At 34.8% G+C, this 17,427-nt stretch overlaps 2 protein-coding genes and 1 long non-coding RNA gene across 7 annotated transcripts in view; 2 read left to right on the top strand and 1 right to left on the bottom strand.

The window, feature by feature from the left end:
* Positions 1 to 3,796, top strand: part of LOC100177309 (glucagon-like peptide 1 receptor) — a 29,259-nt gene extending 25,463 nt beyond the window's left edge. For both annotated transcript variants that reach the window (XM_026840815.1, XM_009859467.3), the window contains exons 8-11: positions 697 to 847; positions 983 to 1,113; positions 1,929 to 2,159; positions 2,439 to 3,796. In XM_026840815.1, the coding sequence (XP_026696616.1) occupies positions 697 to 847; positions 983 to 1,113; positions 1,929 to 2,159; positions 2,439 to 2,786 (861 nt within the window). In that variant the 3' untranslated portion in view covers positions 2,787 to 3,796. The remainder of the gene's footprint in view (positions 1 to 696; positions 848 to 982; positions 1,114 to 1,928; positions 2,160 to 2,438) is intronic.
* A 703-nt stretch (positions 3,797 to 4,499) lies between these two features.
* Positions 4,500 to 17,290, bottom strand: LOC100187531 (glucagon-like peptide 1 receptor). Of its 4 annotated transcripts, XM_026840817.1 has the most exons (12): positions 17,151 to 17,290; positions 16,734 to 16,840; positions 13,034 to 13,244; positions 9,241 to 9,340; positions 9,015 to 9,119; positions 8,286 to 8,449; positions 8,122 to 8,213; positions 7,870 to 8,053; positions 6,654 to 6,804; positions 6,402 to 6,532; positions 5,906 to 6,133; positions 4,500 to 5,473 (listed from the first exon to the last, which is right to left on the bottom strand). In XM_026840817.1, exons 3-12 carry the CDS (start codon positions 13,052 to 13,054, stop codon positions 5,126 to 5,128), a joined length of 1,524 nt encoding a protein of 507 aa, XP_026696618.1. In that variant the 5' UTR covers positions 13,055 to 13,244; positions 16,734 to 16,840; positions 17,151 to 17,290; the 3' UTR covers positions 4,500 to 5,125. The 4 variants fall into 4 exon arrangements, with proteins under 4 accessions (XP_026696618.1, XP_002123620.1, XP_026696619.1 ...); XM_002123584.4 differs by lacking the exon at positions 16,734 to 16,840; XM_026840818.1 differs by lacking the exons at positions 16,734 to 16,840; positions 17,151 to 17,290 and adding an exon at positions 13,986 to 14,228.
* LOC113475822 lies at positions 10,056 to 13,042 on the top strand. Its single transcript, XR_003397608.1, has 3 exons — positions 10,056 to 10,149; positions 11,433 to 11,538; positions 12,961 to 13,042. It is a non-coding gene; the product is annotated as an uncharacterized LOC113475822 (long non-coding RNA).
* Positions 17,291 to 17,427: the final 137 nt, after the last annotated feature.

Raw genomic sequence — 17,427 nt, 5'->3', positions numbered from 1 at the left:
TTATAGGTTGACATAACACACGTGAAAACTCCCTATTTCATATATCAAGTATGGGACATACCTACCTACAAATACACCCATGGTTTTTATACGCGAAATTTATCACAATTGTTTGTTTATAAAACATGTGATTTGTTTTTTTGAATATCTCCTTTGAGACAGGTAGTACAGGCTTGCGCGCATTCTTCGCTGTGGTCTGTATATGGTAAGGCGCTTACAAGCAGTGAAATCTGTCGAATATAGTATATTTTCACGATGTAGAAGTTAAAGTAGTTCATCAAAGCAGAGAGGTTTGTGGCACCAAATACCACTTCAGTATCTCGAACTGAGCGAAGTACCGACTTGACGTCACCTTATATTACTAAGTTATGTAAAACACTACTTAACAACCTTGGCATATCAACAAGACCAAGACTATCCGATTTTGCCAACGTCAATCAGTATTTAGGTATGCCGGTTACCTCACATGCAATATCGATAAAGTAGATAGTGCAAAACAAATCCGCCCATTCTAGGAATTGTTGATCGAAACCATATACGCGATCATGATCAACCCCAAGACGCTCAACAACCCTTAAACGCTCATTCATTATGTTATACTGTATCTTATCCACCTGGAAAAGCTTCGACCTAAACGTTTTGTTACATAATCATCAATTTGCGCAAATTAATGCATGGCTTTTGTATTTTCTGCAGGTCAGCTGTCGACTAGTAATAACTTTAATGCATTATGCCACCATTGCCAATTACTTTTGGTTGCTGGCCGAAGGTGTATATCTTCAGTTACTGCTAGTGTTTGTGATGACGGAGTACAAATACTTTCCAATATTTATGGCATTTGGATGGGGTAAGTTGAATAACCAAATATTCTTGTGGTGCAATGACAATCCATTACGTCTTCATGTTTATTCGGTGAAACATCATGGGATCCATGCTTTAAAATGTAATAGAAGAGTTCATTATAAATTTGGTTTATATGTAGGAGCTACATGGATACCGATTGGTATATGGATTGCTTTTCGGATAACGTTTGAAAATGTTGGTTGCTGGGAAGTAAACAATATGATACCTATTTGGTGGATACTACGAGCCCCAATTCTCATATCAATTGCTGTAAGTATATTATATACTTAATTTATAATTGAATATACTTAATTTATATATAATTGAAAAGCAGTAGTAAATATTTACGTGTACCCTTCCAATGAACAGTTTTTAAACAGGTATTTACTATAAAACTTTAAAATTTTAAATGTTTAGTGCTAGCTTTTAAATTATAGTAGGGTGGGGGAAGATGGATCACATTTTCGTTTAGATTTCTCTTTCCATCTGGTAGTAAACAAAGAACATTCAAAAATATATAAAACCGTATCCTCACGACTTCCACAGACCGTTGTTAATTCTTTAAAACATGATCAGGCTATTTGGATAATATGTGTTCAAGGTGTCCCATTTTCCCCCATCCTACTCCTCATGGGTATCAAATATAATATACCTATATAAAATAATGTACGGAAAATGTATTCGAAGTTCGGTCACAGACACTTGAACTAGAAGATAAGTTAAGAAAAGTGGCTGTTGTAAAGTTTAGTGCACTAATACCGAATATGTGACCAAAATAAAAAAATATTATAATTTATAACACATTTTCTGTTTTTAGAAGTTTTTATGTACTTTTAGAATACAATATTTATAAATTTATGTTCGTACACTAGCAATTCTTCATATTAAAACATTGTATTTAACATGTTTAAAATTAATAAAGGGCCTGTTCTACTTTACCGCCACTGGTTGCGAAAGTACACCTAGTGTGCGAATTGCTAAAGTAGAACGTCATGTTATCACCCCAAAGCCATACATTTTAATATTTCAACATATTTGCAAAGTGTTTTAATATATTCGATCTTACCCCCTTACTTACATTTCAGATCAATTTTATAATTTTCATCAACATTATACGAATGATCGTATCCAAGCTGAGCGCAAACAACATGACGAGATCGGATTACAAATATCGGCTTGCTCGTTCCACACTTGCCCTTATTCCTTTACTTGGCATTCATTACATTGTATTTATGGGCGTCAGTGACTCGGTAACAGATAACAGTGCCTTCATTAATACAAAGTTCGCATTCGAGATCATACTGACGTCGTTGCAGGTAGGTTTTTAAAACTAAAGAATGAATGAATTGAATAAAAAAATAAGTGTCGTTCTCTAAAGCAAGCGAAACGACATTTCAGACGTGAACTTACACTTGCGTTTCTAGGTTATACGTAAACTTACACACGACGTTATCCGCGTATCGTTAAATGCCTTGTAAATATCTGTAGGCTATCACCTCATACCCAGCATACGCGCAACAAACATTTGGTTCTCATTTTTCTTGCGGGTTATAACTTTAACTTTTCCCATGACTAATATACATTAATTATTACAGGGGAGTATTATCGCCATCTTATATTGTTTTCTTAACGGAGAAGTTCAAACCGAGATTCGAAAATGTTGGCGAAACTGGCGTTGGAGTCACAGATTACCAGCAGCGTCGGGAAAGTTCTCTACATATCGTAGCGACGTCCAGATGACGTCAATTACTTACGCACATTCCATGGACAAAGGTGACGCACATGAAACGTCACTGTTATCGCCCAACAATAAACATGACCATGTTGATAATAAGCGCAGCTCTACCGCTAGCTGTGTCAGTGATCAGCAAACGAAGATAGGCGATTCTTCAAGGTTGATGTGTAACGGGAACGGTTCACCGAGTAAACAACTAGTTGTGTAAAGTGTATCTTTATTCACCTTTATATTCAAGTTTTCAGTTGATAAAAATATCAACTTATGTTCTGTTTCACAACAAAGTTGTTAATTGTTGCAATTCCCGAATAACGAACGGGACTATATCCCACAAGTTCCAACAACTTACATTCTCTTTTTATTACTTTTTTTGTTTACGAATTCACACCAGCCATGCGTACGTTTTTACTAGTATATAAAATAATGTCGAATTGTACATGCCACTTTAAGATATTTTATTATTAAAAGTGTTAAGTTGAAATTTAAGATACAAGAGGGTGGGTGAAAGCGTGACACCTTTAGCACATAACATTCAAACATCCTGATCGTGTTTTAAACAATCAACAACGGTCTATGAAAGACGTGAGAATACGGTTTTATTATTATTCTTTGAAGGTTCTTTGTTTGCTACCGAACGGAACAAAAATATTCTATCTTGCCTCACCCTATATTGTATAGTAGGGTGGAGGAAGATGATACATCTTTTCATTAATTTTCTTGTCCCATTTGGTATAGTAAACAAAATGAATTCAAAGAAATATAAAACCGTATTCTTTACGACTCCAATAGACCGTTGTTAATTGTTTTAAACACGATCAATATATTTGGACATTATTTGCTAAAGGTGTCCCATATTACCTCACCCTACTATATAACAACTCATAGACATTTTGACATCGTTGTAAAAACATTCTTGCCCAAATACACGGGATATTTAAATAACCATGAGCTCTTTGTACATTGTATATAATACTGTTTTGCCGTTTTGCATGTTGTTAATTTAAGATATGACAAATTATTTTTGTTGTTGTGTTCATTGGACTTACATGCGCTTGCATGTTGAGCAGAGTTCGTTATCGAAAACCGCTTATACAGTCCGCCCCGTATCTGTACACGTATTATATTTATCTCTGCACCCTCAACAATGCATAGATGATGCATTTCAGATTTGATCATTTCACCTAGTGTCTGATATTGAAAATATAACTTCAAAGTTAAGTTGGACAATTATTAAATTTTTAACATTGCCTGTGATAAGTATTGCCTGTAAAACTTAATTTTAAATACTTACACAGTTTTGTTGCTGTTACAATGAACTTCAAACTCAAATTTGTTTATTTATATAAGCCAAAATGTGATCTAAGCAGTAAAGCATAAAATTCTAATAAGTAAAGCATAAAAAAGCCCAGCGTATTCCCGTATAGACGTATATTCTAAACTATAGAGATGCTTGACATTATAGCGTAACCTAGTAGGCCTACTGATAAGCTGACCACGAATTAGTTGTTGTATTGGCTGAGAGTAAAGATACCGCGTTCACGTGAGCAGTGTGACGTCACCAGTACAAATTGAAATGACGATAGCTCGAAAAATGAGATTGTACCTTGAGCTCAAAAAGAACTATTTGGGCACCAATTACAAAATTTGAATTTTCCCTGTGTTGTTCTTTCTATTATCTTTTTGAAGGAGTTAAAAAGCCTTCAAAAATAATTAATCAACTTTCGTGAGAGATTGTGTGCTAGGCAATTTACGAAACGTCCTCGTTGATGCTGATGTACATAAAGTGGTTCAAACAACTAGTTTAACAAATAACTTTTTCATATTCACCTCATTCTTTCCTCTCCATTCGAGCCACGAAAGTAAGTTTTTATAAAGAATCGTTTTCTCCTATGTCTGTTTCACCAAACCAACACAAAACAAACCAATGTAATACAATAATTTACTACAGTTTAAATTACCACACCAAAACGTTCCTATGTACAAATTAATATGTAGAGAGCTTATCATCTATTTAAGCGCCAAATTCATTTCATTTGAAAAAAGGGTTCGGTTGGCGTTTTATTCCATGAGGTAGCTTGTGATATTCCCAAAATGTAAACGTATTGGCGATGTTGTTATTATTTCAAGTCTTAGATGTTATCACTGATATTAAAAATAGGAACTAAACTTTAAATTTTGTTTTATAAGTTAGAAGAAACGTATACATGGCTGGTGTGCATTGTAAAAATAAATAAAAATAACATAGTAGGATGGGGTACGAGCTGGAAGCCTTAAGGCTTAATCTAATATTGCCCAACACTTAAATATTTAAAATATATGACAGGTTTTAAGTGTAGAAAAAGAAAATGGTTTTTAAAAACTCAAAAGTACTAGTTTATCCCACCCTACTACAAGTGAATTCAAGTTGCTGGAACTATTGAAACTCTCGGAACATTCCCGTCGGGTATTTGTTAATTGCAACAATTAACAACTTTGTTGTGAAACAGAACATAAGTTGATATTTTTATCAACTGAAAACTTGAATATAAAGGTGAATAAAGATACACTTTACACAACTAGTTGTTTACTCGGTGAACCGTTCCCGTTACACATCAACCGTGAAGAATCGCCTATCTTCGTTTGCTGATCACTGACACAGCTAGCGGTAGAGCTGCGTTTATTATCAACATGGTCATGTTTATTGTTGGGTGATAACAGTGACGTTTCATGTGCGTCACCTTTGTCAATGGAATGTGCGTAAGTAATTGACGTCATCTGGACGTCGCTACGATATGTAGAGAACTTTCCCGACGCTGCTGGTAATCTGTGACTCCAACGCCAGTTTCGCCAACATTTTCGAATCTCGGTTTGAACTTCTCCGTTAAGAAAACAATATAGGATGGCGATAATACTCCCCTGTAATAATGAATGTATATTAGTCATGGGGGAAAAAATGAAGTTTGTTAGTCATAGGAAAGAAATTCACTTAAAGTTATGTAACTCGCTAAAAAAGGAGAATCAAATGTTTGTTGTTTGTATGCTGGGTATGAGGTGATAGCCTACAGTTATTTACAAGGCATTTAGAGATACGCGGATAACGATCGTTATGCAAGTTCACCTGTAACCAAGAAACAAAGTGAAAGTTCATGTTGACCTTGTTCGCATATATGCCCGTTTATCAATTCACTTTTTCATCAAACATCTGCTCTTTTTTCGTACTATAGTACTCGTTATTTTACGGTATACTCTACCTGCCTATTCATTTATTCTCTGCTGTCATTTTTATTTGAAATGATGCATGGTTAAGCAAACTATCAATTCAATAATTATTAAATGTTTCAATCTTACCTGCAACGACGTTAGTATGAGTTCAAATGCAAACTTTGTTTTTGTGATAGTACTGTTTGTTACCGAGTCACTGACGCCCATAAATATAATGTAATGAATGCCAAGTAAAGGAATAAGGGCAAGTGTGGAACGAGCAAGCCGATATTTGTAATCCGATCTCGTCATGTTGTTTGCCCTCAGCTTGGATACGATCATTCGTATAATGTTGATGAAAATTATAAAATTGATCTAAAAATGTAAGTATTCTAAATAAAGACTGGGGAATGCGCTTGATTGTCGAAATTATGAGCCACACATAAAAAATAACAAAGAAATAACCAACCGCAAACGGCGCAAAGTAACATACTTGAAAGCTTGTGAAAGTGTATTAACGAACTGTTTTAACGATTGTCGTTTTCCGACCACGCATAAGGATAAAGTAAGTTAAGTTCATTCATGTTTTTAGCTTCTAAATGTATTTTCAGCTACTAAAGGATTAATTGCTGTATATACTTACAGCAATTGATATGAGAATTGGGGCACTCAGTATCCACCAAGTTCGTAAAGCGTTGTAGATTTCCCAGCACCCAACATTTTCAAACGTTATCCGAAAAGCGACCCATATGCCAATCGGTATCCAAGGAGCGCCTGCATTTAAACTCAATTTGTAATTAACTCTTGTGTTGCATTAACAAGGTGGACTCCATGTTTTAAACAAGACTAGCAGGTGTCATTGTACTACAAAGGAATATTTGGTTATTCAACTTACCCCATCCGAATGCCATAAATATTGGAAAGTATTTGTATTCCGTCATCACAAACACTAGTAGTAACTGAAGATATACGCCTTCAACCAACAACCAGAAGTAATTGGCAATTATGGCATAATGCATTAAAGTTATTACTAGTCGACAGCTGACCTGCAGAAATATGAAGTGTAACGCAAAGTTAGTTCGTATATTATGGCACGGGTCAAAGTTTTAGTAAGATTAAGATTATTATATTCCATCTAGGCATTTCAGAGAAATGGTCGCAAGTTAATGCTCAATATACTTTATTGAGCACATTATTGAACAAGTAAATGATCTTGTAGAATAAGCAATTGTTCTTATTATTTGAAAGATTTTTTTCATTTCAATTTTTAATTCATTTAAAGAGGCATACCAAATAAAAACGAGCACACGGAAATATCTTCATTTTGATCATTTAGATCAACTTTAATTACTCGAAATCTGCAGTATGTTAAGTTACACGTCAAATAAAACTAAAAAGGTTTATGTATGATATGATTATTGAAACACTTACGTGCTCAATAAAAAAAATAATGTTTTACACAAAGTTCAAGCAGCAGCATGTCTGATAATGTAACAATATTGAATGTGCTGGGCGTTTTAGGGTTAATTGATTATGATCGCGTATATGGTTTCGATCAACAATTCCTAGAATGGGCGGATTTGTTTTGCACTATCACTTTATCGATATTGCATGTGAGGTAACCGGCATACCTAAATACTGATTGGCGTTGGCAAAATCGGATAGTCTTGGTCTTGTTGATATGCCAAGGTTGTTAAGTAGTGTTTTACATAACTTAGTAATATAAGGTGACGTCAAGTCGGTACTTCACTCAGCTCGAGATACTGAAGTGGTATTTGGTGCCACAAACCTCTCTGCTTTGATGAACTACTTTAACTTCTATATCGTGAAAATATACTATATTCGACAGATTTCACTGCTTGTAAGCGCCTTACCATATACAGACCACAGCGAAGAATGCGCGCAAGCCTGTACTACCTGTCTCAAAGGAGTTATTCAAAAAACAAATCACATGTTTTATAAACAAACAATTGTGATAAATTTCGCCTATAAAACCATGGGTGTATTTGTAGGTAGGTATGTCCTATAGTTTATTTAAGAAACAGTGACTGTTTCAAATGTGTCGTGGTAAAGAAAATATTTTTATGGATACATTTACGCATTATACTAACCATTAGTCCATCAGTTCCAGCCACATCGTCACAATATTGCGACATTTCCATTTGGGTAAGGTTGGTTTGACCAACGGCGTAATGATCTTCTAGTACTTTGTCTTTAACCATGACTGCCACGTAGCGAACGATGAATGATAACATTAGGTTCATGTGGATATAGTTTCTGGTGCAATGAAGCTTTCTGTAATAAATTCAAATAAATCAAATGGTAAATAAAAATCTTCTTGCGGGAAAATAGCAGACACTCACTTGAAAAACATTAGAATGAATAATGCAATGACCATGCACACAAGGGAAAAGATGTAGCCCGCCGTGTATATCTTTATTACTACGTCAAAAATCTGCGGATAAAAAAGCACCAATTATTATTTTTAGTGTGGCTATACAGATAAAGAAGATAGTTTTCTACGTACATCGTTGTGTTTTGGTCCCCCCTCAAGTGGTCCAAGCTCGTATTGAAGTCCATTTGTTGCCACATCACATTGTATTCTGTTCACCCACTGAACACTTTGTCCTGTGTCATTTCGAACCATCCAAGAACCATCGAATTCACAAAATCGATACGCAACAAGCGATTCTTGTAAATGAATTACTTCGTTAAAAGATACGTCGTAACAAAACCTTAAAAATATTTTGTGGGCCTTTCTTGTATCTTAGGTTTAAATAATCTTTGTCTGGCGGAACCAACAAAAGCAATGCAAGTCATATTATAAGGTGATTCCCGCTTAACCTTCCGTGCCCTTAGTTTAACTTGGCAAGCCTTCATTTGCACCACAATGATAACAATCATAACGTTTGTGCCTGCTAATGTATTCCCAGAAAATAACCCGACACAAGACGACCTTTGCATAGCACGAGATTTAGATTGCAAGATTACGATATAGGAGATTGTCAAGCAAGTGTGCGCCACTAATGTAAACAATGTTCCGCAGGAAGCAAACGTTCAGATAAGAGAGAGGGTTTTTTTCTCCCACGTTCTAATCGACAAGAATCTCACTGAAGATGCTTACGTGTGGACGTGGTCTAATACTTTAAATGCAAACGACCACATATCCACGATTTAAAACAAGTTGTACCATACAAAGCCATGGATATAATAGATAATATAAAGCAATAAATATTCCTGGTCTATCTATATTTACCATTTCTCCATTCAATATAGGAAGGACAAGGTTCAGTGGATAGCTGTCCAGCTGGAGTATGAGGCCAACATATTTGTCTATCAAAGAAACCAGGACAGAACGTTTCTGTAAAGAAAAAATTCTGGTTAAATTTTACTGTAAGACTACTTTAGTACAATCTTGCGTTCCCTTGGCCCTGCACATTATAATTTTTATATATTTGAGTAATATTATTAAACATGCTTACGGTTTTCAAAGTTTTTCAATGTTTCGTTAAGGCTTTTTTCGCATTGTTCCTTGTATTTCATGTATTTGCACATTGTTTGGTGGACTTCTTCTGGTTTTGTCTGAAAAAAAAGTATTTTGTAATTAAAGGTAAAATAACGAAAAAATAAACTGAAGACAGTCTTAGAACGATGGCACCATCAAAAACCACTTCATTTTATTTCTATGGTTCACTTTGAGCTGTCTAAAATGTCAGCCATACATGAAAAATCCTAAAGAATTATCACACAAATCAACATAGGTGTTTTTAACGAACACGGGATGTATGTAACAGAAGATATCTGTTATAACGTCTGTCTTTGTACCGCCGCGTAAGCATTACTAAGTTACACCCATTAATTGAAGTCGCTTCGGAACTGGCTTTAAACATAATTTCATCACATCCCAGACATTGTTTTTAATTTGTTTCTAATTTTAGTTTTTGATTGAATTCATAGAAGGTCAAGTCGGGTGATTCTTGGAAAACGCGATTACGAGCAAATAATTTTGTATTTTTCTATTTTCTAAAAAATCCTCGGACTCAAATTGCTTCTGGCACGCAACACCAAAATTCTCTGAAGGATTATCTGGATTAACGACCAGTGATGTAAACATTACAACTACAACGGTATAGTAATACTCCAGCCATTTCACATTAAACTGGCGTAGTTGCCGATATGTGTGTTCGCAAAGTGTTGCAGTTTGCCATTTCTTGGTTGCTTTAAAGATTGAAACTATCAAGTGGTGCGGCTTAACTACAAATGTTTGTGGTGTATACATATACGCCGCCACGACTGTTTCTACGAATGCGACCAAATTCGTCTTATTCCTTATTCGTACAAAAGTATAGCAGACAACTCAGCGGACATGCTATCACATCAGACATCAGCATGTAAGTCGTAATAAGCCTATGATGCTTTTGGATAGAAAGTACGTTATTGTAGTATATGACGGTATACATTATTTGTTCATCATTGTGTTTGCAATATGCAGCTTCGACCCCTAATTATAAGATACAATTTATAATGCACCTGGTGCCACGTTAAGCAAAATATTTCGTTCTAAAGAAATTACAAAATATCGAGAAACAAAAGACGATCGAAGATTTAAACCTGTAGAAAAAAGCAATCTGCAGGTGGTTGCTGGTTGCCACTGTAATCGAGATATTCGTCATTGTAGTAGTCGCTATCATATGCGCTACCAGCGTCTTCTATGACATAATCTTGTGTTAAGTTGAAACATCTGTCTCCTAACGACTCTTCGATTAGTTGTTCTAATACAGCAGGATAGTCACTTTCGTTTGGCATCGCACTTATACAACAGACCCTGACTTAAATTGTAAATGGAAAATATTTTTTTAAATTGTCTGTTTAATTTTAGTTCTAATGAAACTGAATAATAATTTCTGAAAAAACTCAAAGCCTTTTTAAAGAGCATTTAAATTCAGAGACACGTTTTTCAGTTTATGACGAATTTGAACAACGTTCCACTAAATATAAAGATAAAGCCCGCACGACACAACTTCTTTGCGTCGCCTTTTTCGCGTTGAACTCTATGTACTGATGTGACCTGCGTCGGTACGCCTCCTGTAGCAACTTTACTTCATAGTTGTTTGCTTTCGGTCGTCAGTTATTCTACTGAGTGGGTAAGAATTTACGGGACACTGTTTCGGACACAAACAGTTGGTTGAGCAATCGCGTGTAGTGTTTCTTCGGCCAAAATATAATTGTTAATTTATTTCACCTAAACAGATCGTAAGATATAGGAGGATGGGGGAAGATGAGACACACATTTTTATTCGATCGGCCCATTTGGTAGTAAACAAAGAATATTCAAAAAATATAAAACCGTATCCCCACGATTCCCATAGACCGTTGTTAATTGTTTAAAACACGATCACGATATTTTTATATTATGGGCTACAGGTGCCCCATCTGCCCCGACCCTACTATATGTGTGAATTGTGAATTAGAGCGCTGCGCATTCTCCTTGCAATCTTTGTATTATACACTGAAAACATTTAAACCTATTTCCCTGCGTTCTAAAACTAGCAAGTACTACACTGACGTAACAAAAAATATAAAATCCATTTAAATTTGAGATTACCGAAGTGTAGTGTCGCTCTGCGTTTAATATAAATATAAATATGGCATTTAATCTCTATATTATCCTTAGGATAACGAAAAAGTACGTCATTGTGGAGACATTAATTGGAACAATATCAGACGAAGAAAACAACATACGTTTGAGCAGATAGGTTTTCCCACCCAACATTAAACAGGTGATTATATGGCGCCATCAACAAAGACTTTTTGTCTCCATTTTTATCACAACGCTAAAATAACCGCATATATACGGCAACAAATGAAAAATAAGGTTTAGGTTTGCTAAAACAGTTTGACATCAAAATAAAATAAAAATCGTTTCAAAAAAGAAAAGGAGCATAAAACGTGCAATAATTTGCCAATTTCTACTCAATTGAAACTGAAGGCAGATTATAAGACGCGTTCTTCGTTTTAATCTGATTTGATGATGTTTATTACGTACGTAAATACACGAAACAAAACTTAACCTGCATCATGAATAACATTAACTTGAACAGTATTATCCGACCAATGACACAGTTGATTAGCACGTACGTCTCTTTTTATTATACCATCGTTTGAGCTTGAAATTTGTATCTTTCGTAGCGCAAAATCCTTACATTCATTATATGGTATATCGGGTGGAGAAGGTTGGCAAATCTTTTTACTCTATTTACTCGTCTCGTTTGGAAGTAAACAAGGAACATTAAGAAAATTATAAAACCAAATCCACACGACTCTCCATTGTTAATTGTTTAAAACCGACCACGATGTTTAGATATTCTGTGCAAAAGGTGTCCCATCTTTCCCCACCGTACTATAATATAATTATTAATTACCAAACATTAAAAGCATTTACTCGACATGTATATCAACATTAAGTTACTAAAGCCCGGAAAGAATTTGTTTTATTATAAATACTTCGTTATTATACTTTGAAACCACAAGACAGTGACGACGTTGATCGTTTAACATTATTAACCATGCTTCATCGTTCAACAATTTTTATTCCAGCGCTTGGGTTTTTTTAGGCGGCACATGGGGTTTATTATTAATTTTTAGAAACGAAGGGAGTATTCAATACATTGAAAAGAATTCGTTGCTTGCCGTTTCTCGGAAAGCACATTAAGTACAAATATTTAGTTCAACAAGCTGTTGTGTTTTGCCTAAAGATTGCGATTATATCTTTTATGCTAATCTAAAGCGCAAGAGCACGATACGTTCCAATTTTGGGCAAATTTTATTAATTCTGAATTTACATTTAGTTCCCTTCTAGAATAATGCAAAAAAGTAAACCACTTTTACTTTTTAATATTTTCAAAATTTAATAAAGATATATAGTTTAAAATTAGATTTAGTACTGCGGGGAAAGATGGGATACCTTTAACCCTTAATATCGAAATATTCTGATTGTGTTTTAAACAAATAACAACGGCCTATGAAAGTCGTGAGGATATAAGGTTTAAAAATTATTTCATTGTTCTGCTTTTTTTACTATTAAGCGAGACGAAAAAATAGAACGAAATGTGTCCCATCTCCCCCACCCTACTATATATCATTTAAAAAGAGATCATACATTTGAAAAAAAGTCATATCAGATAAATTATCGGATTTTACAGTTAAACAAGTGGAGAACGACAGCTGACCCTTTCGTGGACACGAGTAATCTTAAAATGATAAAAATGAACTTACTTGAGGCAGGTTCAACATCATCAGAATGATTCCAGTTATAAAGTAAAACTTGGAAGCTTGCTTCCCGATGTTGACTGTACCGCTGTTTGGACGAGACTTGTTTCTGGAAGTGGAACGTTGAAATAAAACTGATGACAGAGTCGGTTTCTTTCCTCTTCCTTGCTGATATTGATCGAAGAGCTTTTGTATCGCTTTGCTTTGACGCTCTGCCCTAATAGCAAGAAAAATCGGTGCCTATTGTGTTTACAGTGGATACGAATATGTTTTATATCGAACAAATACACAATAATGTAAAATAATTAAGGTTGAATGAATGAATAAATGAATTTATTTCGTCTCTGCGGTCTCGGTAACCAACGTCGTGGGAGTTTGCAAAGGCGGAAAGACAAAACGCAATTATTTTCACTTTAATGTTTGAGCGTATAAGTGCACAGGTAAATATTAAAATATTAGGTTTACATATTTTGGAATATTCAACATTTGAATTGAATCAATGAAGGTAACTTGCATTATTCTCGCTTGGTCGGAAAACTACAATCGTTAAAACACGGGGTTCATACACCTCGTACAAGTTCACAAGTTAGTGTGGCTATTATCTGTGTGTATTTTTCTAATAATTTGTAAACCCAATAGTGACCACTGGGTTGGAGCAAATGTCGTTAGGTGTCATGCCCACAATAATGGCAGCAGCAACGAGCCTTTAACCCATTACCCCTGGGTTAGCGACAGATGTTGTAACCAATTTGCCGAACTATAATAGATAATAATTATAAGGGATATTTAACAACACAAACATTCATTACCCAACGGAAGGCGATTTTGGTATTTTATTCAAGTTCTACGCCAAGGATAATTAGTTATGATTTCATCCCCAGAGAGAACGGAAATCGTTAATCTTCGATTCTATTTGGCTATGTATACGTTGGAAGAGTAAAGGTATTTATTGATTTACCATTGATTGTATTCATCTTGTGGGTGCGACGAACGAGATGTTATCGCACGCGACTGACACGCATAAAACGCTTATTCTCTCTTGACCTTTCCTCAGTAAGTGTGTTATAGGCTGGTTTTATAAAATACATAGGTAACTTCTTAAGAAATTGTACTAATTCAGTCTGTCACACTAAACAAAAGAAACGGTTATTACGTTCATATTATCTACTACAAACTACCAGTATGTTATGTGTTGGTTCAAGCTTTGACAAGTATATTTACCACAAGTTTGTTGCTGCACACATTTTAGTAATCAGTTCAGATCCGGGAAATTACGCGTAAACTTCGTCTTATAATTCGTCTTATAAGTTATAACAGCTTTGGCGCACTGTCTGGTAGGCCGTGCTTCAGTGACGTATAACGTGTAAAGTATAAGCATATTTTCTCTGTATAAATAACCATAGTGGTAAGTTCTGTTTGTTTTTATTTAAACCTAAACAAAATTCGAGTTTATGTCACAACAAATACAGATATAACTCAGATGAGTGGTGGCAAACGAAACAATTAAGTAATTGTTACGTAATATTAAATTAACTGTTACAAACAAGAACTCTTGAATACATTTGAATCTGGTATGAAACAATATTAAATATGTAACAACTAACACAAGAAACCGAATTGCTAAACTGTGACACACAAGGTGTCGGCAGTTAGCACTTCACATTCGCGCACGTTCGTTAATGCAGACAGGCCGAGAATTCTTAGAATCAGGCTGAGTGAGAAAATTCTCCAAACCAGCTAAGTTTATCAGATAATCAACCCTTCATCATGAATTCTGGTATGTTATTATGTGCCAATATTTTGATATGTTTTGCAGGAAAGGTAACAGCAGATTTTTTGTTATACATATATAAAAAAATTTTTATTAAATTTTAACAACTTTTAGTAAAATCCAACCAAACAGTAATTTAGTATATCGTAAGGCCTAGCATATCATATAAAGTAGAGTTTAATTGTTATAGTATTTTGTACCTGTATCTACAATTAATGCATAAGAGAAACGACTCGTAATTGCTGCACTTACAGCTAAGTAATATACTTTACCAACGAAAGTGGAAACGAACGTTTATCAATTTTAATGTACTTGAGACCAAAGTTTACAAACTCCACATTTTGCACGACAGTCTAGGGCCCTAAAGTGTAGGCGTTAACTCAGCCACAATATGTTCTAATCTGCAAAACAATCGTTGTCTTGCTAAAATCGTCGATGTTTCACGCCGCAACAATGTGGTCATTTAAGCCAAACGAACGAGGTCACTTAGTAATTAAGTTCGACATTGAATCATTTAAGTTTAAAGGTAGTTTTTCGATTGATTTGTAAAAAATCAATTTAGTGGAGTTGTTTATTGGACCTCGAAAATCTATGAAAAATGACAATTGTTTTGTGACATATTTATTTAACAAACTTTTAGCGTATCCATGTATAGTAGGGTGGGAGAAGACAAAATATCCTGATCATTTTTTCAACAACTAACAACGGTCTATGGGGAGTCATAAGAATACACTTTTAATTTTTTATGTTCTCTGTTTATTACTAAACTAGACGAGATAATAGAATGAAAAGGTGGCACATATCTTTCCCCACCCTACTATACATTGAATATTCTTGAATGGTTCGTAATATTTAGTTTAAAGCTTAATGATCCAGGACACAGGTTCTAAATATTTAATTTTATCTTACAACAATCTGTTACGAGATACTAAATCTAAAAAAGAAAAAGTGTTTTGATTAAATTGGTCACCGCCGTGTGTGTACATTAATCTATTATGCAAAAAATGAAAATTACAACTCTATAGCGCTTTAATATTTAACGTCAAACAGCAAATAAAAGACATGTATGGATGTTTTATTAAAATTAAGCAGGTAAGATATATGTTTCACTATTGTTTCTGGTATATCTGCCAATTCTACACTCTATGCAACCCCTCAAATAGGCAACATAGTGTCGGGTAAAAGTAACACCATCTGAATAATACCAAGTCCGACGCATAATGGTTAGCGCGCCTGCCTATAACCAATAGCAATAGTTAATTGGTTCAAGGCTTGTCGCTGCTACTGTTGTGGGCGTTTGTGTCCTTAGGTAAGACACTTTACGGCAATTGGTTCTCCAAATTATCAGCCATATATTAAAAAAAACGAAAAGATCCCCTCAAAAAATATTCACCCACAAAGTAACATACATGGTAACTCGTCAGCTGGCACGAGGTATGTGCACACCCGTGTTATAACGCCTGTCGTTTTCCGGTCACCCGAGGATAAAGTAAGTTACATTTAATTTAATATATTTTGCAAAATTGATGCAACTACAAGCGAGAGTATGAAGACGTAGCAGTAGCAACATTTATATACTACAATGAAGTAATAGACGGGACAGTCTCTTTTCTTGTACCGTTTGGTATAGTAAACATTGAATGTTCACAGAATTCTACAACCATATTCCTACGAATCGAGCGTTCTTAAATGTTGAAACACAATCAGGGAGCTAACGATATCCTATCTTACTGTACAGTACTATGTTTAATTTACTGGGAATGAGCAGATTTGAATCAATAATTCAAAAGACTTCTATGAGAGGACTTTGTTTTTTAGGAAAGTTTACAATATACCAAACCTAAATATTTTAATGGATGTTTGTAACTTTATGGTATAGTACTTATACCGCAATAGACTCTCAGTTTCAGTCAGTGGTAAAAAGTTTCTTTATACTTAGGCCAATGCAATGTTTCATTCGACAGTTTACAGGTTCACGATTTTTGCTTTCTTGTTTAAACCCCATCCGAAGTATTTAAAGAATTGATTCTGCTGAAAACGTTCTGCGGTATAAAGAATTAACCATGTGGAAAACGCAAAACTGATTTCTCACGGTGCGGGGATTATTTTATTTGATAAGAGAGAAACCAGGAATTATAAAAACCGCATTTTACCAGTGATATACGCTTATGCAGGGCTCGGGATTGATTAACATTTTTATTATGATGAAGCTGAGCCATTAATTTTGTTGTTTTGACAAACGAACAGCATTTAAATCCCAACTTGTGGTAATTTTTGACTACAGTTTTGTAAAATCATGTTTTAAAACACATGTTGAAAAATCAAAAAAGATAAAAAGATATTAAAACTTACTTCATTTCTTTGTCGCACGACACGTCGTCCATATTCAGTTTTGGAAGCTGCATCCGGACATTCAAAACTTAGAATAAACAATTGCCTATTGATTTATTACCTATACGAGAGTCTGAAACCAAGTTATATGGTAGCAATTATTAGTTATATGATAAACTAAGAACATCCGAAGTGCCCCATGTGTGTAATTATCGATTACAATTGAGCACAAACATGCCTCCCTTTGAACTACATAAAAAATAGACATAAGTGTTTCGTTTTTGTCAACATTTGCTAT

The sequence above is a fragment of the Ciona intestinalis genome, chromosome 2, assembly GCF_000224145.3.
Source record: "Ciona intestinalis chromosome 2, KH, whole genome shotgun sequence".
Lineage (NCBI taxonomy): Eukaryota > Metazoa > Chordata > Ascidiacea > Phlebobranchia > Cionidae > Ciona > Ciona intestinalis.
This window is presented reverse-complemented; position numbering and strand designations above follow the sequence as displayed.

Bases quoted from the DNA above. Each gene is read 5' to 3' on its own strand.
- LOC100187531 (XM_002123584.4), bottom strand. From the start codon at position 17,203: ATGCAGCTTCCAAAACTGAATATGGACGACGTGTCGTGCGACAAAGAA. The intron at 8,054-8,121 runs GTGAGTGTCTGC...AATTTATTACAG, and splicing joins TTCATTCTAATGTTTTTCAA to AAAGCTTCATTGCACCAGAA. The intron at 6,805-7,869 runs GTTAGTATAATG...ATATTTCTGCAG, and splicing joins CTGGAACTGATGGACTAATG to GTCAGCTGTCGACTAGTAAT.